The sequence below is a fragment of the Chiroxiphia lanceolata genome, chromosome 6 (genome assembly GCF_009829145.1).
Source record: "Chiroxiphia lanceolata isolate bChiLan1 chromosome 6, bChiLan1.pri, whole genome shotgun sequence".
Lineage (NCBI taxonomy): Eukaryota > Metazoa > Chordata > Aves > Passeriformes > Pipridae > Chiroxiphia > Chiroxiphia lanceolata.
The window spans coordinates 10,273,083-10,299,226 of NC_045642.1; the positions used below are offsets into that span (position 1 = coordinate 10,273,083).

A 26,144-nucleotide genomic window follows, 5' to 3' on the forward strand; every position below is an offset into this window, starting at 1 on the left:
ATGATGATGCAAACCCAGACTTACAGCAGTTGCCTTGACACTCTTCTTTGTTAGAACAAAGTACCTGCTGCTCTGGGGTAGCAGTGGGTACATAAAATTTGATTTCCACAAATTATAGCGGGATCAAGCTGCATCTTCTACAACTGGATTAAAGTAGCACCTTTTGGGCAGAGCTAGAATTCTACAAACTATTACAGAGCACTGGAAGCCCTGTAATCTATAATTTGGCACGTCTATGAACTAGGGAGGCCACAGCAGTTATATCTCCAAGACCTACTCAGTACAGAAACAGTACAGCAACTAGCTAAATCTAACCAAAAAATATTTAAAACTTAAGTTTTAATTGCAGTGTGAGCTTATACATTATGTCCATAGAGAACTACAGGCTTCCTGAATCTCCCATGTTGATTTGGCATGTATTGGTACAACTCTGTTAAAAATTAAAAATACCAGAATTGAACACAGCTGCCAAAGTACTGCTATTAGACCTTTAGCACACACAGCCACAGGAAATCTGCACTTGCACAATCGCCCGCAGCTTCACAGAGGCTTTATTATTCTTAATTCTTTTTGCATCCATTTCTTTCTAACAAAATTCCATTAAAATGTCAGCAATAGCCTTTAAAAAAGGAAGAAAAGGGAGAGTAGTTTCCAATGTCTCTTTTACTTTCTGTTGACACTGTATCATTACCATCAAGAATTTCTAAGAAGACCTCCCAATTGCTTGAAATATTGATATCTTCTTCATAGACATGATAATCCAGAAACACAGTGCCCGGATTCTTCCAGGTTTTCTTTCGTAGGCGAAACCTAGAAATACATCCCAAAGAAAACACTGAGTTTCTATCTGCTCATAAACACTCAGCACCACCAGAGATCAAAACTGACTATTTTCTGACATGACTGGAACACAGCTCATTAATGCAAGGTTTGGTTAGGTTTAGCAGAAAAGATTTCACGTTCTGATATAGTCCTGACAGCAGGGTATCACTACTGGCTTAGGGCTGAATCATTCATAAACACAAGGAAGACAAGCCCGTGTTCTGCCTGTTCAGTGCAAGAAATGTGTAGGGATTTAAAGGAAGAGTTTCCTAATTAGGGATTACCTTATTATAGTAAAGGCAAGACAGATCAGTGCTGTACACACACACTGTGATGCTACATGAGCACTTTGCTGCAGTGATCTAAGCTGCATCTAGAGAGCAGGTGGTTCTTTTGTGAGTTGATTTACTTAATGTTCTCCTTCCTGAAGGAAATCATCCTTCTGAGAGAATACAACTTATCAGATCTAAAGCTGCAGACATGTTGCACACAGGCAATTCCATGTAAATGTTATTCCCTATAGAATTCATTCTGCATGAGATGAAAGCCAAGAATTGCTGAATTACTGTTTGTATTCACAGGCTGATTCAAAGATCACAGTAACTTATTTCCGCTTCTTTCAATACTTCCTTTGTCCACAAGAGGAAAAAAAAAAAAAAATCAAAACACACTTTAAAGCAGTATTCAATCAGGTAACTTCAGTGGATTGCAGTCTCTTTACCTGTCAATTGTCAAGTCCAGGCCACACTGTTCTCGAAGCTGAGGAAGCAGCTCCTCTTTGGACTGTCGCACAGTCATTCCTTTAGCAAAAACTGCATCTAGAAGAAACTTGCATGGCTGTGAACATAAACAGAAAGAGATTAAATAGTCATTGAACACAAAAATGTGATTTGCCTCCGTTTGTGCTCTGTGACCAGTCCCATCCACCTGGCAAAATGGAGAACGCTTCTCACAAACAAGGTAAGCAATAAATTAATTAAAAGGGGGCATAACTACTTTGTGCAGCAGCAGCCCTTTGGCAGAAATACTGCCTCTGCAGAAATACTGCCTTGTGCTGCACTGCTAATTACTACCATTACATTCACATTCCAAACAATTGGAGAAGAATGTTCAAATCAAATAAGCCACATGATAATAAAAATGCTGCTTTCTTGGCTCTCATTGATCAGACAGACCAGAACTTTATGACTCTATGGAAGTTACTTTTAAATTTATCTTATTCCCTGCTTTAGCAGTTCAGCTTATTCTCTTATCCAATATTAACACGTATTCTGCGGTTTTGTCCCAAAAATGAAATTAAAGTGCAAAGTCAACTTTTAAAGACTGCAACCTATATAGTGACATCACTTCTATACTTTTCATGTCCCAAAAGATGTCCCAAGCTCATGAGCTGCATTATTACAAGAGAGGCATTTTTGTTTCAGGCTTGTCTTACACAGAGAGGACTGTTACCCAGCTGACCATTCTGACAAGCACATGAATGAGACAAATTAGATCAGTTCAACATTACTGAAAACCACAACCATGAGTTGTTTCTTCTTTGGAAAGAATGCTACGTGACTATCATGCATTTAAGGGAAACAAAGAAACAATTCATTTGTCCTGCATTTACACTGTAGAAAGACACTTGAGAGATACAGCAGATCATATTCTAATTGTTTACTTGGAACAGCAGAAAGAGAAATAACCTCAAAGTCCCTTTTTAAATCCAGGAAAACTTGCAAAGAAAAGAAGGACTTCCATTTTTTTCCCCAAGGTTTCACAGGAAAACCTTGGCCAAAGCACACATTAATATTTTCCTGAATCAATTCTTGAAATATTCAATACCTTACCTCAGGCTCGTTTACCAAGAGCTGGTAGACTTTGACTCTGTATTCACCTTTCTTAAGGGCTCTTCCAAGTCTAATAGTTATCTAGAAGGCAAAAGGAGTATCTCTTAGAACTGGTATCAAAATCACAATTGTAATTTGTAACACGCTACCAAGACCAAAGTAAATTACTTCACCTGGCAAATTAACAAAAGTTGTAAATTATGTAAAGTTTATCTATATTGTACTATATTTTAAAATATAGTACAATATAGATAAAAAATATAATATATCTATATTTTTAATGATTCAAAATAACTTCTGAATAACCTTATTGTCATCAGAAAATGATGAAAGTGTCTCATTCAGCCGAACACTCTCAAACTCTTGATTGCTGGCATAGACTCTAAAGACTTTGAAGTGAGAAGATGGAACTCCAACAAAAGGTTCCAAATGTTGCTTGAAGGCAGACAGGGTAATTCTTTTATCAACATGCACCATCAGCCCTAAACAAAATAAAGATAAAAATGGCATGAAAAACCCTGCTACCAAAAAAAAAAAAAGAACTCTTATATGATTTCCATATAGTTGCAGTTATCACTTGCAGCAAAACAGTACCGAAAAGTCTGAATTACAGTTAATGGCCACCATATATTTTATTTGATGGTATTACTGTAACCTTTAAAAGCTTTGCATATCAATATTAAGTACTATTTGCATATTACATATTAAGTGTTTATGGGCAGAGATATTCCTGGAAGACACAGCAGTTCCCAGTTGCCCTGGTTTGCAATGAGTGTAGCAGTGCAGCAAAGTAGTATCTTCTCCATCCAGTAAGACAAAAACTAAAGAGAATATGATGGAGTGATTGCAGATAATCTTCCTACAGCTCTCCCCTGCCTCAAGGGAGAGACAGTGCTTTGGTGTTGGGGCTGGCCAGGCACATGCCACTTGACTTTTTTTTTTCCACCCTGGTTTTCAGGATTAAAAAGTTACGTAAATTCTGTGTTCCGGAAGGCCACAGGATATCACAAGGCAACATCAAGTCTAGATTAAGGGACTTTTTCAGGGAAAAATTTTGTAATTAAGGAAAAGCCACTGCAGTAATATGAAATTCTGGAAAGTAAAGTGAACAGTTTATCTTTAGAAAATTGTGGTTTTGATACATGCAATTTACACTACACAACAAACTGTGTAGGGATTATATAATGTTGTGACTCTCTAGAAGAAATTCCTACTCAGAATATTTAAATAACAAATAAATTATTTGAATTATAAATCTGTTCATGCTATTATATTAAAAATACATAAAAGCTTTCCCCTCAGGATAATAATTTATACAGTGTACAATGAAAATGTCAAAATTACTGCAAACAAATAATTCCTGAATCCAACTAGTCCTACCAAAACAAAATAGGGAAAAATTAAAGCAGTTCAAAATTAGCCCCAAAGATCACTCCAAGCTAAAGGAGTAATTTAAAAAAAACTTTAGTTAGATGCAAGTCAATTTCTCCATGGTTTTATAAAATTTAATGTTTGTTTACCAAAATAAAAAAAAAACCAGCAAAGTGATTTTCCTCTTTTTTCTATTATTATTACATCAGAATTTCTGGATTGACATGAAAACCTTTCCCTTCCAAAATATTTATCTTACATTCTGCTGTTCTTTAATTATTATTCTGTTAGTTATAAAACATATGCAAGCGCAGAGCATTGCTTAAATGATTTATTTTTATGACAATTATATACTACTTACACTCTTATATTGAACTTGTTTGGACACTTTCATGTCAGCCTTACACATCATTGTACCTACTGTACTTCAGTCAGTGAAAAGCAATGGTCTACTCAATTAAATTTTCAATATCAAGTATATTTGAACTTTCTTTACAGCCAAATGACTAGGACTTCTCAGGTTTGTTAGTCTAAACTTTAACAGAATTATTGCTCTGTTAACCACAGCAAGTAAGTGCATTCTGAAACAGGTGAATCAGCAGCAGCAGGTGAAACAATGTTTCTTTCACTGGAAGACAACACAGCTTCCTTTCCAGAGAACACTTTCATTACATATAAATAAATGTTCATTTTCTTAAAAACAAAAAAGCAAGACACTGTTCAAATATGTAATCACTTATTACAAGATCTAAATTAGGCTAGATTTTTGCTGACCATGACACCACATGCCATCTTTGCACTGTTGTTAGCTTTAATTCGACATTATAATCAAGTTTTTCAATATTGTCATTATTTTAACACAGCATGTGAATTATATAGTAATAAACACTGGATTATTTTAAGGCACTTAAAAAAGAATACCTACATTTTTGCCCTTCTCCCGAGCCTTCATCTGCAGCGTAGGGTTCTGACTTAAAGTACATATACTGTGCTTCTCCTCTGCTCTTGCCACTTTCATCGTACTCACTGTCTGTTCCTGAATCTTCCTCTGCAGTGTCCCAGGTTTCCTTCTTACCCTGATTTGCTTTTGATCGCCTACTACTTGTGATACTGTGAGAATCAAGTCCATTAGCCAAGGGAAGCGGGGCATTGTCCACATTGCATAACGTGTCACTGCTGTGACTGGAGCTGAGGATGTCACTGTCCACTGAACTCGTACTCCTGTCGTTATTTACATCTGAATCCGACCGTTCCTCTGACTGGAGATTTTCTGGGTCAGAAATCTGAATTTGGTTTTCAAGTTCTCTGTTTTCTGCCGATGCCGAGGAATCTATTTCATTTAAAGGTGATTCAATGTTTTCAAAGTCACTGGCTTCTGTGCTTTTGCTGCTGTCTCCATTATCTCCCTCCTGCTGCTGCTGTTGCAGGGACAAGCTTTTAAGTTTTTCGGTGCTCTCTTCCAGAATTGCCTCTACAGATTTCATATTACCTACAGGTCCTTTAACTCTTTCACAGCCTTCATCCAAGTTGCCTGCACCTCCACTAGACTTCTGATAAACCCCTCGTCTAAACTGAGATCCAGGTGCTTGCTCTGGCAATGAAACATACAGTCTGATTGTGTTTGCATGACGGTCCAGAAGCTTCCATAAATGAGAATCTGTGTATGTCACATGACGATCTAAAGACTCTGAGCTTTCAACAAACACCTGAACATAAAATAACAGTGTGTCACCATGTAGTGTCATTTCAAACAAAAGCAACAATAGCAAACAGACAGGATTGAGCACATATTGGAAATAACGTCATCAAGAAACATCACCTTTTATAATAGAGTTAAAATGCACGCTTAGAAAAAGACAGACTAAGGAGTTTGTACTATAATGGTTTCACTTTTCCTTATTTTCATAATCATGTTAAGATTGGAGTGAGCTGTAACCAGACTGACCAGCTGCAGTAAATGTTTATGTTCAGAAGCACACTCATAGATCACCTCATGTGCACCCTTCGCCTGTACAGTAGCACTAGTTCTGGTAGCAATGAGCCCCACAACTCCAGCAGACAGTCTGTCTTCATTTTCTAGTAGAACATCATAAGAAATTTTTAAACATGTAAGCAACAGTACAAATTAAACACCTCTTTTCCCTTTGTCAAAGGCCTCTGTTGTAGTGACAACGTGAACAGGCCCAAAGTAACTAAACAACAAGTCAATGCCATTGTTTTGCTCCTCTATGAGCCAAAGCCTTCACTAATCTTTCTTCATCCAGAAGACTTGATATTGAGCTTAAAATTCAGAGACAGAGGATGAGCAAAATGTGCTATGTGTTGCAACTACTGCAGTAAAAAAGACAATGTACAAATTTGAAATGTTAAAGTTATTTGAGTACTAAGTAAATCTTTTTCTGAATGAATTGCACAACTATTATAGGAAACATTAGAAGTCTTTTTTGAAAAAATAATATTAAACTATCTAGGGAGAATCTGCATAGTGAAAACTACTAAATCTAAGATGAAGACCCACCAAAAACTTGCTTTTAGTTTTGACTTTTGTTTTTTTGGGAAGTTTAATACTGAGAGCAGGTACAGTTTTCAGAAGGTTTAGAAAAATCAGGTAGGTTTCACAGCAATGTATCAGTCTTTGTTCCCTAAGAATGGCTGATCTTTAACAGTCTTCATCTTAAGGCTGTTAACCTCACCATCATTTGAACCACTGAGTAACAACCAGATTCTCAATCCACTCTCTTAGGTACCTGATTTCATATATAGCCTATAGTATTCCTCAGCACCACAGTACTGGGCACATAAAGCCCCACACAGCAAAATACACGATGGTTATCCATTATCAATTCTATACCGACCACGCCTTTTACAACACAACAGCCAAGTCTACAAAGACATGAAAAGTAAACAGTTTAAAAACCAGAGCATGTACCTTGTTGCTTCTAAAAAAGCCTTCAGCTTTCAGTGTTTTGCTGGAAACGTTCAGGAGACGCAGGTCGTTGTAGCACCGTTCCAACACGACGCGCATTGTTTCAGCAGGCAGGTGCGTGGCCTAAAACAAGACACTGACAGTGAGGTAACGTGCATTATACACAGCTTCAAATACTGAAACAAGCATTTCATTTTTAGAGATGTGATATGTAGCAAATGTTAGTTTTTCCACAAGGTCAGATGACTGAAACGGCCTGGCTTTGTTTGCAGAGAACCGGCAAATTGTTAATGACCAGTAATTTAAGAAATTGGTCTTATAATTTAGTCTACGAACCAACAGAAAATAAAAGAAATATTTTCAAGCATCAGGTTTTGCATAGTGCTCACTTAATTCTTAATTAGATTGAATTCAAAATGCTGGAATCATGTTTTATAACACATATTATGTAGTTACACCAACCACTGAACTATTTTACACAGAATTGAGCACGCACAGTGTGTCTTCCAATTCAATAGAAGCAGTAACATCCCATGATTTAAGATCATGTAGAAAAATCAATCTGCATCTTAACAAATAGCTGCTGGGATGAAAAAGAGAGTTTGTACAGAGAATGTGGACAGCTTTGGATGTTAAGTTTCAATTACAAGAAGGGAAATAACATGTTGGTTCAGTTATACAGTAACAGTTCACTAGTTCTGTCACTGACTGGACACTCAGAGAGCTGGTTCAAGTTACTAACCAAAAAGAACAAGAGCTCAACTCTTCAGCTTTCCCACAGAAGTTATTACTGAGTAAGCTAATAAGTGATATGGCCAGACAGTGGCTAAGCTTATGCAGAAGCTGGGGTAGAACTCTGGATGGAAGGAAGAAGCAGACTGCTGCTTTTAGCAGGAAGGAGTAGATAGGTAAGATCAACTCTAACAACTAACTTGAACCTACTGCACAACTCACAGTGTGATCTGCAAAAGGTGCAGGTTCTCATTTTAGATGCCTAAATTATGACACATTTTCACAGCCAAAATTAATGAAAACCCTGTAATACAAGTCCTCAACAACTGTAAATTACCTTTGAAATGAGCTGTTTAAATTCTGAAACTGTTTGATTCAAATAAGCTCGTACACTTATTGAAGGAGCAACAGATTCAGTCTTTAGGTCGACCACATGAACCTTTACCATGACCTCTGTAGGGAACAGGAAAAAAAAATAAATACATATATACATAGAGAGAAAATTCAACAGGCAAAGAAAACACAAAAATGCTGGTCTGATGTGCTGGTTAAGGGGTTGCATTACATACATACACACAGTAAGAACTTGAAAAGCAGTTCGATTTCAGAATTAAATTTTCCAACCAAGTGTAATGCCAAAAAAGAAAAAAGTTCCAATTTGACTAATTTTAGTAAATCTTAGATCTGCTTCAATTAGAAACAAGTTAGCAACACAGCACAGCACGTAGTTCTAAATATTGACTTTGTAAAATGCAGTACAACAAGTTTTTCTTCTTTGGTACATCATATTGAAACTCTATGTTTTACAAGTTTTGTGTTTGTGCAACATATGATTTTAGTCTATCCTTGTCTATATATAATTACATGTCTTACCACCAGGTTTATAGCACTGGAAAACTTGGTCAGGTCTTCTTGTTTCCAGCAGTAAGTCAAACATGTACGTTGATTTGACACCTCCCAGCAACAAACCCATTGGTGTGTCCTCTTCTCCTTCATAAGACCGTTCCAAGTAGTCATGGAACTCGTCGTATTTGACAAGGCGACAGCAATCCAAAGGAACAACCTCTTCTAAATCCATCAGCTAAATCATGCACACACAAAACCCCCCAAGCATTTAATAACAGTTTATTTGTGAATGTAGCTTTTACCTTGTAAGTAGAAATATCTCACTTTGAATTCACTAATTTCAACTTGGATTTAGAAAACACATATACATACATCATAGATATTATACGCATAGACATGCAACATATGCACGTTTCCAAAATCAAAAGAGAAGCCTGTATCAAAATGCAGAAGAGAGGGAATTTTGAGATGTATACAAGCATATAAAGACAGATCCCAGAAGTATTTTCAAAGGAATACATTGCCTATCAGTTATACCAAAGGGCCTCTTAGAGGCCTGAGGAAGTCATATCCCCTGATTATCTTCCTTGCATCTCAAGGAGATGTTAACACATTCCAAGTCTGTAAGTGCCTTGCTGGTACTCTCCCAGCCAAAGACACATGGCAAGAAGAAAAATGTACAAGTAGCGAAGTAAGAACTGAAATCTTCATCCTCTACCTCCTTGTTGAAGATAAAGATCCACAGATGCCTTGATGTTCACTGCTATTATTGTATTAGCTACACTGAAAGACTCTTGAAAGAATTCTCTTATTATGTATCTACTATAACATTTTACTGCAATACAATTAAGTGTTCATAATTCTTTTAACTTGCTGAGGCTATGGTGAGTCTAACAGCAGCTCCCCCTGATTTTAAAGTAAAGGTACATAAAATCACACTGCCTTTTAAAAGGGCAGGCTTTATCATTCTAATCAGAAATCATCTGATGGTTACTGACAGAAAACTTGTACAATAATGGGTGACTAGAACACCTTTAAAAAAAAACAACCCCCCAAAAAATCCCAACATAAAAAACTTCCCCAGAACAAACCCCCAACAAAAAACATCCATAGCCATGCCCTCCCAAATACTCCCATAGCATTAGAAATTTAAAAACTTAGGATACACAACAGCAGAAAAATACATCTAACAATTGAACTATCCTGTTATGCATAGCATACCTTGTAAGCTATTTCCACAGCTTCCTTCAGTGTCCTGTCCTTATGAACCTCCAATTTGTTCTCCATCATTATCTGTTTTGTAGGATGCATGCAGAACAATTTAATCTATGAAATACAAAAGGAAGAAAAATGATCATGAAGGCACTTGCAAATACCTTTCATATTAGAGCACATTTAAGTTTACAACCCATACTCAAACAATCCAACATAAAATACATCTTTAGCTCTACTTCAGCCATAGGACAGCTTCCTTTCAGCTGGTTACACAACTGAAGATAGAAAACGTCAAAAGGCACACAAGGTATTTATGTGTATCTGAATCTTTTTGCAAGCTAGGGTACAACATCTATAACCAGAACATCTTGTAACCAGAGGCAGTGAGCAAATCCTCCAAAATGAAATGCACATATGAACAACGAATGTGAAATTCCTTTTCGCATACAGAATGACACATTTTGCAATGCCAGAGAACTTCTTCATAAAACAATCACTGGACTCATACACAGAGTAGCTGACTGCCATGCTTGTAAGGTCACTGAGGTCCTATTTTGTTTGTTACTATTGAATCTCTAGTTGGAAAAAATTTGGCTCTTTCTGCCAAATAACAATTTAAAATCAGTTGAGGAATCAACATTTCACAAAATAAGAAGTTGTAATATGAAAAGATTTGAAAGTACAAAACACCTAACATACATACTCTCTGGAACTAATTTTGCTGAAATCAAGTGATGTCAGATTAACTAGTTTTGTTTTGGTTTTTATACCACTTTGAATTCACACGGAAGACACGAACTCAGCAAAAATCTCTGGTGAATACCTCCAGCAGATGCCTCCACTGTGTACAGGTTTCCAATTTAAAAGAATTGCTCCTACAAACAAATTTATCACAAAAGAGTCCTTGTATTGCAATAAAAAAGTTGTTCTCTGTAGAAACATTGCTTACCAGCAGTGTATTGTTACTCAATTCAGCAGAAATGCTCACCTTGCAAGTGTTGCGCTCGATTTCCCGTTGCCTCTTTTCTTGTTCTTCCAATTCTCTCTCTTTCTGTACCAGTTGTTTAATGTGCTCTGGATACTCATGTGCCTCAAGAAACTCTGACAGTAAAAACAAAGCAATGGTTTTTTAAAAAAAGACATTTTTTTCATGGTGGGCAACACCTTAGGCATTATAGGTATATTTAATAGTCATTTTTCTTGTCTTTTTCCCTTCTCTCTTCTCCACCCGGATTTCCCACTGTACCACATCCTGTTCTCTTTTTCCTGATTTAAACTGAAGTCAGACTTTTATTCCCCCTAATTATACATCAGCAACACAAGAAAATGCTAGTAGCAGAAGTGTAGTATTCCAATATCAGCATGGGAAGCTCTGCTGTTGTAAAGAAATACACTAAAACTGATGACTGCACTTGAGCCTGTTTTTACAAGAAAGGTAAATCCTACCCTATTAAGTGAATTATTTGATAATACAAGTCTCAAGATATCATCAATATCAAGATAAAATAAATGTTACACTTAATGGAAATTAGTGTACTTTATCACATTGTTTCATAAAGACGAACAAAAATCAAAACATGCAATACTTAATTTTAAAAAAATCAACCTTTGCCAATACAGTTGTCTAACTTACTTGCATTTCTTGTTGGATCCTTCAGTCTATATATCAGCATGTATGCATTTGTGGAGCTGGTGGAGAAAATAACAGATATATGGATTTATCAGACAGAAGTAAACATGTAACTTTCAAAATCTGCTTTTATTTTTTTTTCCCTAGTAAGGAGCTATGTTATATATATCATAGCAACACAGTAAACAAACAGAATTAAAAAAAAAATATATTATTTTAATGATTTGAAACAGCAGTCAGGGTAGTTCTTACAAGTATAGCATCTGCTATTAATTTAAAGCTAATATGCTAGGCACATGCATCTTGGCCATTATTTGACTACACTAAAACACTATCAGAAAGAAAGAAAATGAATATTACCATAATACTAACCTAGCAAAAGCACTGGAATAATAGCCTCTGCTTCCAGAAGATCCACCATATGTTTTCTTAATATCTTCCTGAGTTATCTAAAAAAACCCAAAAATTCAATTTAATGATTATTTGAGAAACTTACACTAATTAAGATGTATTTATTTTCACTAGGAAAAATGGCATTACACAATTAACACACAATAATTATAATTATTTCCTAAAAGTTATCTGCTTATTTAGCTGACTGCTAAAAAGCTATTTCAAAGTGATCTGCCTCTTAATTTTACAATGGATGTAAACATTTTTATTTTTTATTTTTTCAAGTGGGAACTTCTTAGAGAAACAACATAAAGATTCTTGATTGCAACAGTATCTATGAATACATGTAACACCTGCATCCCCGGGACAGGTTTAAAAGCAGTCTGGGTTGTAACAGATCTACAAATATACTTCTGTAAGCAAAAAGTGCTCTTCATATGCACAGAAGGCAAAATTCTAAATCCAGTCTAGTCTGTGCATGAGTAAAAGCTTCTTTGTGAACCACCTCACCTTCACCTTCAAGAAATAACACTCCTCCTCCCACTACACAAAAACTAATAGATAAATAAAAGACTTTTAGAAATCAGTTAAGCTACTGAGTGAAACATATGTACATGGCAGGACATTAGGATGGGAAGATAAAACAAAGTAAATGCTTGAAATACCTGCACATAAAACCAGCTTCATCCATGAGTATAAAAGATAATAACAATACTATTTTTACCTTGCTAACATGCTGATCATTAAAGCTGTACCACTGGTCATCACTGAAAGATTTTATACAGGCATAATAATGGCCACCAGCAGCACTTCCAGAATGAACCATTACAGAAAAGAGCTCATACAGTAAAGAACTCTGTGGAGAGAAGAAAAAAGTGTGATATGTATCAAGTAAGGCAAAGCTAACCAAATGGTCATTTAAAAAAGGTTTAAAACAATTACAGGAACCCGAGTATGTAACTGGTTGGATGTTACAAAGCAGATTTGTGTAACAGAAATTAAGTACTGCAGTAGACACTGAACAGAATCAGAGCTCTGAGATGCTAAACATTATACAGGAATTTGCAGCTACAAAGTTTAGGTTTATTTGCTATCTCCCTTCTCTGAGTTCTTGAAGACTGTATTTTGCCACTTAATGTACAGAGCAACCCAGCCATGAACCATTCAATGCTTATGAGTCTCTGCATTATTTCCTCTCACACCACTCCAAGTTTGCTGTCAAACTCTTTTTTTCATAGATAAATGGATGGAAATACAGGGCACTAAGGACATACCTTCAGCATCACATATAAATTAAAGATATAAAACTGAACAATACTGACTCATGAGTGTTACAAGCATATTTTAGGGCATATAGAGGAAACACACTGTATATGCTTTGCATACTCTGTATTCACTATTGAGACATCCAAACCCAAAAGCTAATGGCATAGCTTGGCAGCTTGTTTGCCTTGAGAACAAGTAGTATGAAATAGCTGGCCAAAGCTACTGTCAACACTAGGACATGCCATTTGCATTACAGACACATCACAGTATTCTGGTCTTCTTCCAGTCAAGTGACTGGAATTAATAACTTTTTTCTTTTTCTCCAAGTAAGATTGACAGTTTTCAGAACATGTATCAAGAAACTCTCTCAAATGCTTTAAGGTACATATAAACACAGATAGGTGTGGAGATTAAAATGCAAGTCAGCCTCTAATATTTATTAAAGTAACAGCTGAAGCCAAATAGCTTTCTAACAAGTCTGAATAAAAGCTATTGGCCAAGTTACAGATGAGTTCACTGAACAACAAACAATACATGAAGTACACATTGTAGATATTATGATAAAACAAGACTTTTAATTCATTTTGTATTGGCAAGAAAACTCAGTCAAGTTTGTTGAAGATCTCTGCCAACCTTTAAGTCCCACAGAAGCATGAGTGCTGCTCAATTCTTTCATATTAACTTAAGATGACTGAAGGAATATTTAACATTTAGACCCTTGGCCTCATCTATTCAACTGACCAAAACTTTCCCATTTTCTACTAAGCTGCAAGACACTTTTGTAACTAAATGTGGTAGGCCTTTGACAGCTGACCTCAAAGAGAAAACACTGCTCACAAGACAAAACAGTCTTCAGTTTGAGGGTCTGCTGCCAAAACGAGGGAATTCTCAATCTGACAAGCTGGGAAGACCTTTATTGTCAGGTGACCTCCAAATCAGTTAAATTCTTTGCTTTGCTTTAGTGTCAATGTTTGAATAAAACACACACTCCTGACCTCTCACCTCACTCCCAATATCAGAATTAATTGTATTTTTATAATTTTTGTGGTGGGTTTACCCTGGCAATCAACTGAGCAGCCCTTCAGCCAGTCAGTCACTCCTTCCCCCAAGGGAGGATGGTGCAGAGAATCACAAGAGCAAAAGCGAGAAAACTTGTAGTTGGAGACAGTGACAGTTTAATAAGGAAATAGGAAAAAAGAAAATAATAGTGTGTTAAATAAAATAAAAGGTGTTACTCAGCATCCCCTGCCAGCAGACCAAGACCCAGCCAGTCTCTGAGCAACAGCTATTTTGGAAAGACTCTGCTTTTTACTGCTGAGCATGATGCTACACAGCAGGGAATACGACATGGAATATCCCTCTGGTCAATTCAGGTCAGCTGTCCCAGCTATGTTCCTCTTCCAGGCTCTTGCCCACCCTTAGCCCTACAAAACCCCCTTCACAGGGGCAGAATGAGAAACAGGAAGATTCAGCACTGCACAACGCTGTTCAAGCAAGAGGTGTGGCAACACACCAGTGTGCCATCAACACCTTGTCACAATTCCAAAACAGAGCATCATGGGTGTTATGAAGGAAATTAACTCCATCTGAATCAAATTCAATACAGCATTTTTTAAGCATACCTTTTCACTGCCAGCTTTAGAAATCCTTTCTGCTGCACTGTTGCTTTCAAGGCAGATTCCTTCATCGACTCCGTCATCATTAGAAAAATCATTGCTCATCTGATCACTGTGACAACTGCCTTCATTTTCAGCTCCACTATCAGTGCAACTCTCAGTCTGGGGAGACTTCTTAAAAATAAAACATACATACTAACATTAGACAAACATTTAAAGCTACAGGGAACAAGAAATACGTGTTTGTGAAATGAAAAAATTCCAATCTGCAAACCAATGAAATTCCTCAAAAACCTAGAGACCTCTGCAATTAAGCACCAAGAACAGACTTGTTTCTGTTAGTGTCTTCACTCCTTGACCAGTATTTCTGGGGTTTGTGTGCAACACATTCTGAGAGATATCAAACTGCTTAAGTGGCATAATTCATAAAACAAAGGTTTGTATGGAGTGAGAAAAGCTGATCAAGGCAGCATTTCTCTTATACCAGTCCAAGCTCACAAAGTGACAGAATGTTTTCAGGAATGGAATTAGGAGAATAAATTTAGTCTTCAATGTAGAACACACAGTAAATAGTTTTTGTGAATGTAATCACACAACCTGAATTTTGGTCAAAAGCAGAAGAGTAAAAAGCCAGAAGATCTATATGAAAAATAAAAAAAATTTAAAATCTTATTTCTACAGTATACATTACAGTATGACTCAGAGGGAAGTAATTCATCATTAATGATCTCTGGACTAACTTCAGCATTGAGAGGCTTGCAACTTTACATCACGTGTTATGGCGAACACAGATTCAGACACAGGTTTAAAAAAAAGTTTGATTGTGGATTTGCAGTATACACAGAAGCCCTGAGACTTGTGTCTTTAAAACACTGAAAATGTAAGAAATCTGAAACAGCCTCTTTATGGAACCAGGAAACCCTATGGTGACTAGAGAACATGCTTCCTTTGCAGTATAAAAAGAAAAAAATCCACATGGACAGATTTAAAATCCTCAAATTATAGCACTGCCACGGCCAAACAACAGTTTAGGTAGATGAGTGATGTTAAAATGGCTTTATACGACGAAAAATTTTAATTTCCTTAATCAGAAACGTGAAGGAAGTTAAACAGCTTTCTCTGAGACCGAACACTTTACCTCATCTTCAACATCAATGAAGACGCTCATGTCCAGCTCCTCAGGAAAAGTCATGCGATCGTTGAGTTTGATCCTGTGCATGGTGGTGTAATCGAAGTCAAACCTCTTCAGCTGTAACGTCAGCAGGTACGGAAAGTGCAAGAACCGCAGCCCCTGAACGAAGCAAAGACAAGGTTATGCTCCCACTATCAGGATTTGTATGCCCCAAAACTAATTTTTGCAAATGATTTGGACGGTCTTTACCTTCCTTGCATCACATTTCTTCTTACATCGTTCACAGAAGTACTGATTTGGGCCATCAAGGATCTCGGGCTGAATGAAAGCATGCAGTGCTTCTTCCTAACAACAAAAAGATGTTACCCCATTTTTAGAGAACGTTTACTGTTAATGTTTAATGTTAACTCAGAATGATAAATTGACAGTGAGATTACAAACGTGTACCAATACTTCAATTAAATCTACCAGCAATAATTAATTGACATAAACTTTGATACAGACATAAGAGTCAGGAAAACATGACAAGAAATTAACCTTTCTACCCAGCCCAAGGTAAACAGTCAAACCACAATTGCTGTGAACTGTATCTCATTCACTATTTGATGAATCCCAATTGTCTGTTTTAAAAAAGTTACAGAATGAAATTACTCCTGTTATCTTGCACATCACATTTAGTCACATCTATAGAGTCAACTGCTGTGAAAACAAGCTTATCTTTTAACCCTGCTTTGTCCAGTTCTCCCAGAATTGAGATGGTTCTTCTGTGTTTCTAAAGGAGTTTTTCCCAGAAATACCATCCAATATTTACAGAGGGAAGAAGGAGGTGGGAGGAAAAAAATGTTACTCAGCTCCTCAAATGCCCTCCATGAAGACAGCATTAGTCCCATCCCATTCTACAAAGGGTCTTCAGAAACTGCATTTGAAGACACTATTTTTAAGTGAAAGGTGAGGAAGGGACTGAGGGAGAGGATTTCAGTTTTGCTCTCAAAGAAAGTGAGAATCAGATATGGAGATCTCCTATAAAGGTAGAATTAGTTTTCTAGTGCAAACCTAGAAAGCAACTACCAATAACTGCAATTTTCTCTTCTGACAGCTGCCTAGTTTGGGGCAGTTCAAAAACCCCAGTAATTCCATCACTAATGCTTACATCCAGGAGCTTAATGATTTTTACTTCACTTCTGTCTACAGCAAACAATATTCAAAATACAACCAAACTGATCTGATTTGTCTTCCCCACAAATTATTTGCCGCAGTGACACTAAACATAAGTTGAATATACTTGAAAACAAACTTTTTCAAGCAAAATTCACTAAGAATATTGAGATGGGTTCAGCGAAGAATCTTACCCAGAGATTTTAAAAGTTAAAACCTATAACCCAGTCAGCTTGCAAGCCAACAGGCTCTGGGTTTCTGAACTCCAAGGGGAGACCAAAAGTTCTCTGTTCACCTATGGAGGTTAAAACAAATTCATCTTGCACATTTAGACATTTAGTTTAAAGTAAATATGATAACAGAAACAATGCTTTTAAAATCATCATCGCCTTATGAAGGGCTGTAGCTGTTCCCTGAAGCCTGAATAAGTAAGAAGGGGCTTAACTGGGCAGAGTAAACTCACCAATCATACATGGCTGGTGCAGAACTTAAGACTGCTGTCTAAATCGTGTTGTTTGGCAAGTCCCACTTTGGGAGGAAATCAAGGATATGCCAAGTTCTTGAAAAAGCCCCAAATTCTTCCCTTTTCCCTTCTTCCTTTCCAAGAGCTCAGGTAAGCAGAAAGAAGAACAACAAAGCAAATAATTTACAAAAGCTCTGTTGCTGTTCTAGGATAGGACTTTTAAAAAGGATTGTATTTCAGGTGACAACTATTCACAAATGCAAAATGTGCCAAACTCAATAGAACAACTGTACCATGAAAGCAGTCATGTCAATTTACCATCTTTGGATACAGCCAGAAAGGCCTTTGAACAGCCTTGAAATCACAGCTTTTGGGCAGAGAGACTTTCTAGACACATGAAAACCTTTTAAGAGTCTGAACTGAATTGCTGTCTATGTCTTTACTTCCTAAATGCTACAGAGGCTGAGTTGCTTTTTACTCAAGAGCTTACACTTGGTAATATTATGCACTGAAATATGAGGAATCTCATTCTAAATTCTAAGAAAAAAGACCTAGCAAGTTATAACCCTGCTCAAAAGGGGGAAGAAATGGATTACTGCATTTTGACTATTATTCAGAACTATTTAAATGAAAGCAAAAAAATTTAATAGCCAACACAGAAAACATGAATCAGAAAACATCACATAATGAAATAATAATAATCACATAGTGACAGAACTGTCTCTTACAAATCAAATGTCAGTTAAGGCAATATAAATATATTTCGAGTGTAAGAAAAACGTTGCCATTCATGCATGGACATGAATATAAATGGAAATATACAAAGGATGGGACATAAAGGATTGTGTAATGCTTATGTAGACTCATGTGATGTGCAATTTAACAAGAAAATATACTCTAAATTTTTACACAAGGCAAAAAGTGATGATGCTTCAGCCCCCTGAAAATGCAATGCAGTACTATTACATTACTCTTGTGGTTTCACTGCTTACCACACATAGTGAGCTTTGCTTTGAAAGGCCTGATTAAAACTCCTGGGAACTCCATTACTTGTGAGCTATATAAATAGCCATGTATTTTTCAATCCTGGTGTAGCAGCATTGCTGTTCCCCAGATTTACACATCTGTCTCCTGTACAATCTTTACACCAAACTTAGTTCTGCTGATTAGGATGTCTCTTCATACAATTCCTATTCTAGTGCAGTTCACTATTTTCTACCCTGACAGTTTACTCAGCAAAACCAGTGACAAAGCTTCTCCACTGCACAGCCTCTCACACCACACATCCTGCGTGCAGCTCTGCTTGAAGAGTCAATGCTACCTTTGAAGTTACCTTCAAAGTGGTGACTATTATGTAGCCTTGGAGTTACCAAGCACTTCCAACACTGCCTACACACACTTCAAAATATCCCAGAAATGATCAAGCAATAGATTAGTGTGACAAAAGCTATTTAAACTTCTTTAGAGTTCAAAGAATCGAAAGAACAATACAGGGTGAAAGAAACTTCTGGAGAACACTTGATCTTAACCCCCTGCTCAGATCAGGTCCAACTTCAAGCACATTGCTCAGCCAAGTTCTGATTATATCCAGTTTTAAATATTCTGAGATTTGTATCACTTAGCATATTAAAATGCCAAAAAAAACCAGCTCAAACTAATTATTGTCTGGCTAGAGAGGCACTTCAGACAACCTCCTCTCGACAAAAACACATTATGATCTAGTGAGTAGTTTGACAGGCATCATACTGCATCTGTAAATGTGTAAATTTGTAAAACCTGTGAAGAGGAGCAGCAAAACCTCTATGAAAAAATTACACAACAAATAGCATTTAGGCAAAACTGCTCTTGAAAAAAAACTAGAAACTGCCATCTCAGATTTTCAGAGCTCATGTTCAAAGACTTCACTGTTACCAATTTAGCTTAAAAAAAAAAAAAAGTAAATATCACATCATCCTTATTCCACCTTCAACCATTTGGCAAGGACACCATAAAGTAAGTTCACATAGAAGTCCAAGTTAATTTCTGCCCAAAAGAGGACTACTTGCTTGCATACTTACACCCTCAAAAGAAAAACTAGCCAACTAGTTAGCAAACTAACACCACTTAACAAAAAACAACTGTACTTGCTACATCTGCAGAATACTTGTATTATTACTAGTCTTCTGGTATTACAAAGCAACTTTCACTGTTTTCTAGTAACAATTCCAGCATCACTGCCAGTTCCCTGTTGCACCTACTTTCCTCTCAGCTGTTCATCTTGCAAAATTTTTAAGATTTTTTTCCTACTGCAAAACATTTCAACTTATGTCTAATGCTGTTGAAGTCAGGCATCTATATAAAAGACACTAATACCTACAGAAATGTGTATGTGAACTGCTGCTCCTGTGTACCTCCCTGAAATAAGCTGTATGTTTTTGTGTCTGTATTTCTACTGACCTCAAGAAAAGACCGATTTTTTTTTTTGATGTCGTGCCCTTGAACAATTCAGATAGCATAAGTACTTTTTCAGAAAACATCTTGAGTTACACACTGACAGTGTGCCAGATCTTAGTGCCCCAGAGCTGCCCTAATGAGTTTGCAGCTATGCAGTCTTACTACATGAACTTGGGGGACGGAGTGGGGAATCAGAAAAAAAAAATTCCAAATGTAAACCTTAAGACCACACTGAAGAATTTCAGAATTAGCTCACATTAGAAAATAAAGCAAACATAACATTACCCTTCCCAGTTCTTCCATGCCCCCATGTATTGAGAAGTATTACATATATACTTACAAATAAATCAACATTTCAAGTATCTACATTTTTTTGGTAGTACACAATGTCGAACAGTGGGATAATACTCTTTGTAAGCCATTCTACAGATCAACCTTACTTAAGGCTCATCCATCTCTTATTAGAAAGTAATGGAAAATCACTTACCTCTAACTAGAGTTCTTTGAAGGTAGTATCCTCCTTAGATCCCCTATCTTGGGTTGTGTCGCCTGCTGCAAGTTCCCTCAGGAGCTGACTAGCAAGGTCTAAAAAGTTTTACATTCCCTTCTATAAGCCCTATTAGCGCATGTGTGAAGTTTTTTGGATCTCTCATTCGTGCCCTTTTACCTACACCTACTAAATCACCACCATCTATGGATCAATGGAGGATACTACCTTCAGAGAATTCCATTTAGAAACAGGCGATTTTTCCCTTCTCCAAAAGCAAGTATCCTCCATATCTCCCCACTGCTGACGACTACAGAACTAAAAATTACATCTGCTATAGATAATACAAATGCAGGGAGGAGAATCAACTGATTATAATCAGAGTACGAATTAAAAAAGCTCAAAAATTGAAGCAGCAATACAAGTTGCAACCATGTAAGTTTGTGTAACAAAAATCTTAGAATTATTTTCCTCAGTGTAGTAAACCCAGTAAATGCTGATTTACAGGAGAAATATCAAATACTGTTAAAAGTAATCTGATATTTAAATTCTTATTTTTTCAAGTTTTCTGTGTTTTTATGACTAGACAAAGTCTTTTTTTTTTTAGCATTCCACTATAGACTTCACTAAAGAGAAAAATTTTCAATTTGAGAGACATGAACAATGCATTGTTAAATGTGGAATCCAACTACACAAACTGAATAGTCCTCATTATTTTAACAGATCATAAAAACCTCGCTATTGAATAAAAATTACAAAAAAAAAATTGGTTTAGGGAATATTGCTAGAAATTACCTTTAAAAGGTGAAAAGGGAAGCCATCCATATAAAATATCAATCTGTAGCAGGACAGCTTCAATTAGCCAGACAGTTCTAAAAAATTTTCATGTCATCTTTAAAAGAATTCAAAGGACTTTACTAACTTGAATTCTTTATGAGATCAGTGTCCCTCACCTTTACTACTTCTCAAGATTGGTATTTAAAGTTTTAAAGTATAAACTACTTTGAACCTACTCTGCAGTTTGAACTAATCCTAACAATTCTTAACAGAATTGCTGTTAAGAATTATGGACTATCAGTGCTTTAAAAATATTGCTATCACACTAAATACACCAGGAAAAATACTAAATATATTATGAATAAGCCAATTACGCAACAAGTGTTTGTTTAAAACAACCTTTTGATTTATTCTTCTTTCTCACAACTCCATTCATAGCACAGGCATCCTAAGCCACAACCGTGGAATTTCACCATTTGAAATGACGTTTTTTTTTTTTTCCAGAGGGGTGCAAAAATTAAAAGGAAAGAACTTCCACAGATTTACTAAGCAATGTATATGCTTGCCAGCATCAGTAAAGCTGGAGCAAGAGTGACCAAGAACACTGATGTATGATAGGATTTTTTATCATCATCACATCGCTTGTTAAAAGCATATGGTATTTGAGAAGTGAACTTTAAACGGCACAGCAATGACATGGCAATTAAACTAAAAAAATTTAAGTCAATATTCTGCTCTTTCACTAAGCTTTGCAACAACGCTAAGAAAATTTAGCAGATGTGCCAATAAAAAAGAACAACCCAAATGAAACTTTTGTGATCTCATAAAAATATATCTCGAGTAAATGCTGAAGATTTTAATCGGGAAGAAAATAATTGATTACTGCAGCCCTAAGGCAATAAAGTTGCATTTCCCCTCCCCTTATACATGCACCAGTAGGACTCATTGAAGGGCAAAAGAAAAAAAAAAAAACCAAAACCAAAACCAAAAAATAAACCAAAAAGCAAAAAAAAAAAAAAAAAAAAATAAAAATCTTCTAGAACTTGCTAGCTGGTTCACTGCACAAAGACGAACACCCCAAGATGGAGTATCTAGGATGATACTTACCACGGAACCAATTATCCCACTGTGGCATTATGTATTCTATGTGTGTATGGATGCACTACTAGGCAGCAGAATAGTACACACCACGCTAGCAAACGCCTGGCTGGAGCCGTAGGGCCGGATGACCAACGGGATATCCAGGTAAGTGTCGATTCTCCAGCCTTCATAGCCACATTCTAGACACCTGACATAGTCCTTCAGTTTGCCTTGGTACAGTTGATTTATAAGATCAGCCTGAAACAAACGTGTTCAACAGAGGTTAAGAAGAATGAACCGTTAACGTATTTATTTTCTTTAGTCTTACAAGAAAATGCCTTTTTATTCATTACGTCTAAATTGCACAGCTACACATCCAAAATACCATTCCCCAGCAGCACATCAACCCTCTGATTTCCTATTTTCCCCTGCCCAAAAGACATATCAAATGAGCTTCTCAAACCACATTACATAAGCTTCACAGTGTCCTTTATGGTCACGTCTTACAAGTGACTACAAACACACCAAATTGAAGTAACTTGTAAATCAAGCCTGGTCTTCCAGACATTAACAGTCTGATCCTGCAACCTTTCCCTGTGCCTTCACAGACAAGTGCAGAAAGAGAAAGGAGTATTTCCTAATCTATAAATTTCAAAACTAGCCTGCAAAAAGTTGTCCACTTATCAGAATGTATCATGTGCCATGAATATACTCCTAACTTCCTCCTATATTAGAAGAGGGAGCTTGAGCTTCTCGAGCCCACAACAAAGCCTAACAAATACTGACAGCAAGAAAGCCATCACAGGAGTTACACAATCACTTTCTGTGCTTCAAATAAAGACTAAGCATCCAGAGTTCAGAATATTTCACTTTCAACTGGGGGAGGAAAGCACACGCTCTTGGAAGTCACACATTACAGTAGCTTAACTATTGCATCAAACAGGAAAGCTGGTAATTATAACAAATTTTTCAACAACCTGGTATTTAAAATTCAGTCAACATTTTTTACAACCATCCTTGAAAAAACCCCATAAAACCTCACAACAATACTACACCTCTCAATGAAGGAAGTTTTTACACGCTTACCTGCTCCGTTTGCTTCCATTTCTGCTCCAAAGCATCAAACATGACTCTACAAAGCTCCTGTACATCATGTTGCTGCCATGCTGTTAGAAATTGAAATTATTCTTCATTAAAACAAGAGATGTTATTAGTCCAAATACTAACTGTAGTCTGAGAATGCTTCCTAAAAAGCTACTCATTTCTTTAAGTCTGTACCTACTATTTACTGTTATTCACTACTGGGCCAGTGTTCAATTCCACAAGCTGCTGCCTCTAAAGTCAGGAAAAAAAAGCAGCCAGCTTGCTCACAGTGTTTATGTATAAACAAGAACCGTGTATATAAGCAAGAATATGTAAAAAAATTATAGAAATGCTAATGTACGCTTATAAAATAAACTGTTTCAGACTTATGTCCCTCTTTGTGCTGATTCTCCAAAACTCAAGTTCCAACTCCTTATCATCATTTGATAAAGAAAAAAAAAAAAATCAATGGGTTATGGGGCAAAATTACACCACACAAGTGTCAAGAAGACAAATACAGTGCTTGATTTGAAGTAAGACAATAACATGGGTAATTTCAGAAGTGCAACATGTGCATTTGACATTTGTGTTTCAAAACAGAAGCAAGTTTCTCATAAAGAGCTACTTCTTTAGAAACAATTAACAACTGTTATGACAGTTTAATTACAAAATGTAATGCTTTTAGACTTCAACAGCCTAAAACTCAAAGACGACATTTCTTTAAAAATCAGATGTGCAACAACAAAGTATTCATTTAGGTTATTTTGTATCCTTGTAAAAAGTGGATTTTATTTTACATTATTCTGGTATTTCCCCCCATAAACAGCAGTTTAGGGCCTCCAGCAGGCAACAGCTGAAGCAAATCACACAAGCTGCACATCACCTTCACTACTATCCCATCCAAAACTCCGTGTAACATCTGTTGTTTCAATCGCCCTTTTTTTGCTGGTCTGCAGTAAAACAAACAGTCTTTGAAGCTGGTAGGGGATACTCCTCTCAGGGTCCTCTTCAGATTCTTCAAATTCCCATCTGTTCACAACACAAGATATTTGACAATTGAAAGCGCCCTGAAAACGTTACTCAAAAAGGCATTTAAACCAGCATGTATTACACTTCAAGAGGTCTGCCACGCTGCAGAGGTTAACTGCACCTCTGTTTCTTGGGAAAAGCCAAATGCAATTGCTTTCCACTTCTGCACTAAATGGCAATGCTATTTTTTAAATTTACAGATCTCACATAAACAAATGGATATTTTGAAGCCATTCACTGCACAGACATGAGCTGCACTTAAGTATCGAATTTAACTTCAAGTCTGCTGTTTTCAAGATCCTTTAAAAAGCTTGTCCATGACTCAACCAATAACATAACTTATATTTTACTAAAAATCTGAAACTTTTAAGCAGATATAATTTATAAGTCTATCCAGCTTGACTTCAATTATGCTTTTCAGTACTCAAAAAAGGAAATTTTGACAAGAGAAGTTCCAAAGGGTCTCCTGCCAATATATACCAGAACAAATTTAAGAACAGTTTTTGACTTTATATACTCACTTATACAATGCATTTCTAAATTCAGGAGTCATGAAAAGTGTTTGTAGAAGGCTGTTCAAGTAGCAAGTCATTGCTTGATTTACTAGCCCCACATAACCTAAAAATACAAGAATAACGAGATGGAAAAAATGTAAAAAGATGGAAAATCACTTTAAGAGTTAAAACATTTGACAAGAAAACAATTTTATTACAATGTTTAAGAAGTGCATTCATCTGTTGTTATTTATTGTTACTTACACTATAAAAATTGAGGGAATGTTACATTTGCTCATTTCTGAGAGCAACAGAGAGTAATAGTTTACATAACAGAAATAATTCCCCTGAATGACATGAAGCTATTTTAGTGATCACAATAATAACCAATATTTAATGCTGAATGCTGCACTAATACCTACTGGATGTAGGTAATTACAAATATTTTAATAGTAGGTTTAAATATTTTACAGAATAAACTAGACTTTGCTAAGAAACAATTGTGTACTAGCTTACTTATCACCTGGTGTCAACTAAAAGTATCCCAGTAATAACATAAATATAATTTGCATCTGCACTGGTTTGTACTATTGTCTCAGAACTAGAAATAAATAAAAAAAAATAAATCTCTAAAGTGCCCACACAACACTACTGTTCTACAACCTTCCCCCTTAATATTTAAATAAAAAAAACAAATTAAAACTACTAAAACTGTTTCATTTTTATTAGCTGAAAATGAAATTATTTACTTGTATTAATCTTTAATGTAATTTTAAGATTTTCTCCAAAATATGCAATATTAGCAACAATTGATAAGCAAGGAGCATATATCAAAGGACAGTGTAATAAAGAAATTAAATATGCCTATTTTTACTGTGAAGTTCTTATTAACTACTAAAACAAAAAAAAGAATGTCAGTACCATACTAGTAATGAAAAGGCAGCTACTCACCAAAACAGGCATTTTCTGTGAAGAGACTGAGTCAGAACACATGTATTTTCTTTATCACGCTATATAAATCATCTTTTCAGTTATATTAAATAAAAAAACGTATGTGGCAGATAAACTTCCTTATTTGTCAAACAAAAAAATCCTAAGCAGGCATGAATTGGTGTCATATGAAAGTCATCTTTGTGCCTGCTCACTAAATTTCCTATGAGTTGTTTGTCTCATTACAGCTGTAACTTGCTGTCTCCTGCTGCCCAGCCAAGGCTTCCCAGGATCTGCCCTGGCACTGCCCTTCCACAGGGAATCCCTGCTTGCTGGAGGGGATGGATGATGAACCTCCTGGGGAGGTGCAGGCAGAGAAGCTGCAACCAGTGGCTACAGCAGGAAGACTTCAGTTAATATGCCAAGTGCAGA

At 36.3% G+C, this 26,144-nt stretch overlaps 1 protein-coding gene across 5 annotated transcripts in view; it reads right to left on the minus strand.

Moving 5' to 3' along the window:
- Nucleotides 1–26,144, minus strand: part of USP47 (ubiquitin specific peptidase 47) — a 52,508-nt gene that overhangs the window by 4,401 nt on the left and 21,963 nt on the right. For 4 of the 5 annotated variants that reach the window (XM_032690207.1, XM_032690206.1, XM_032690211.1 and 1 more), the window contains exons 5-24: nt 24,810–24,906; nt 24,143–24,288; nt 23,263–23,342; nt 22,285–22,434; nt 16,031–16,126; nt 15,788–15,940; nt 14,656–14,823; nt 12,492–12,623; nt 11,747–11,823; nt 11,378–11,433; nt 10,733–10,845; nt 9,751–9,855; nt 8,557–8,764; nt 8,021–8,136; nt 6,955–7,074; nt 4,951–5,731; nt 2,961–3,136; nt 2,655–2,735; nt 1,544–1,659; nt 692–810 (exon numbers count right to left, since the gene is read on the minus strand). In XM_032690207.1, the coding sequence (XP_032546098.1) occupies nt 692–810; nt 1,544–1,659; nt 2,655–2,735; nt 2,961–3,136; nt 4,951–5,731; nt 6,955–7,074; nt 8,021–8,136; nt 8,557–8,764; nt 9,751–9,855; nt 10,733–10,845; nt 11,378–11,433; nt 11,747–11,823; nt 12,492–12,623; nt 14,656–14,823; nt 15,788–15,940; nt 16,031–16,126; nt 22,285–22,434; nt 23,263–23,342; nt 24,143–24,288; nt 24,810–24,906 (3,090 nt within the window). The remainder of the gene's footprint in view (nt 1–691; nt 811–1,543; nt 1,660–2,654; nt 2,736–2,960; nt 3,137–4,950; nt 5,732–6,954; nt 7,075–8,020; nt 8,137–8,556; nt 8,765–9,750; nt 9,856–10,732; nt 10,846–11,377; nt 11,434–11,746; nt 11,824–12,491; nt 12,624–14,655; nt 14,824–15,787; nt 15,941–16,030; nt 16,127–22,284; nt 22,435–23,262; nt 23,343–24,142; nt 24,289–24,809; nt 24,907–26,144) is intronic. The other variant, XM_032690208.1, reaches the window with a different exon arrangement.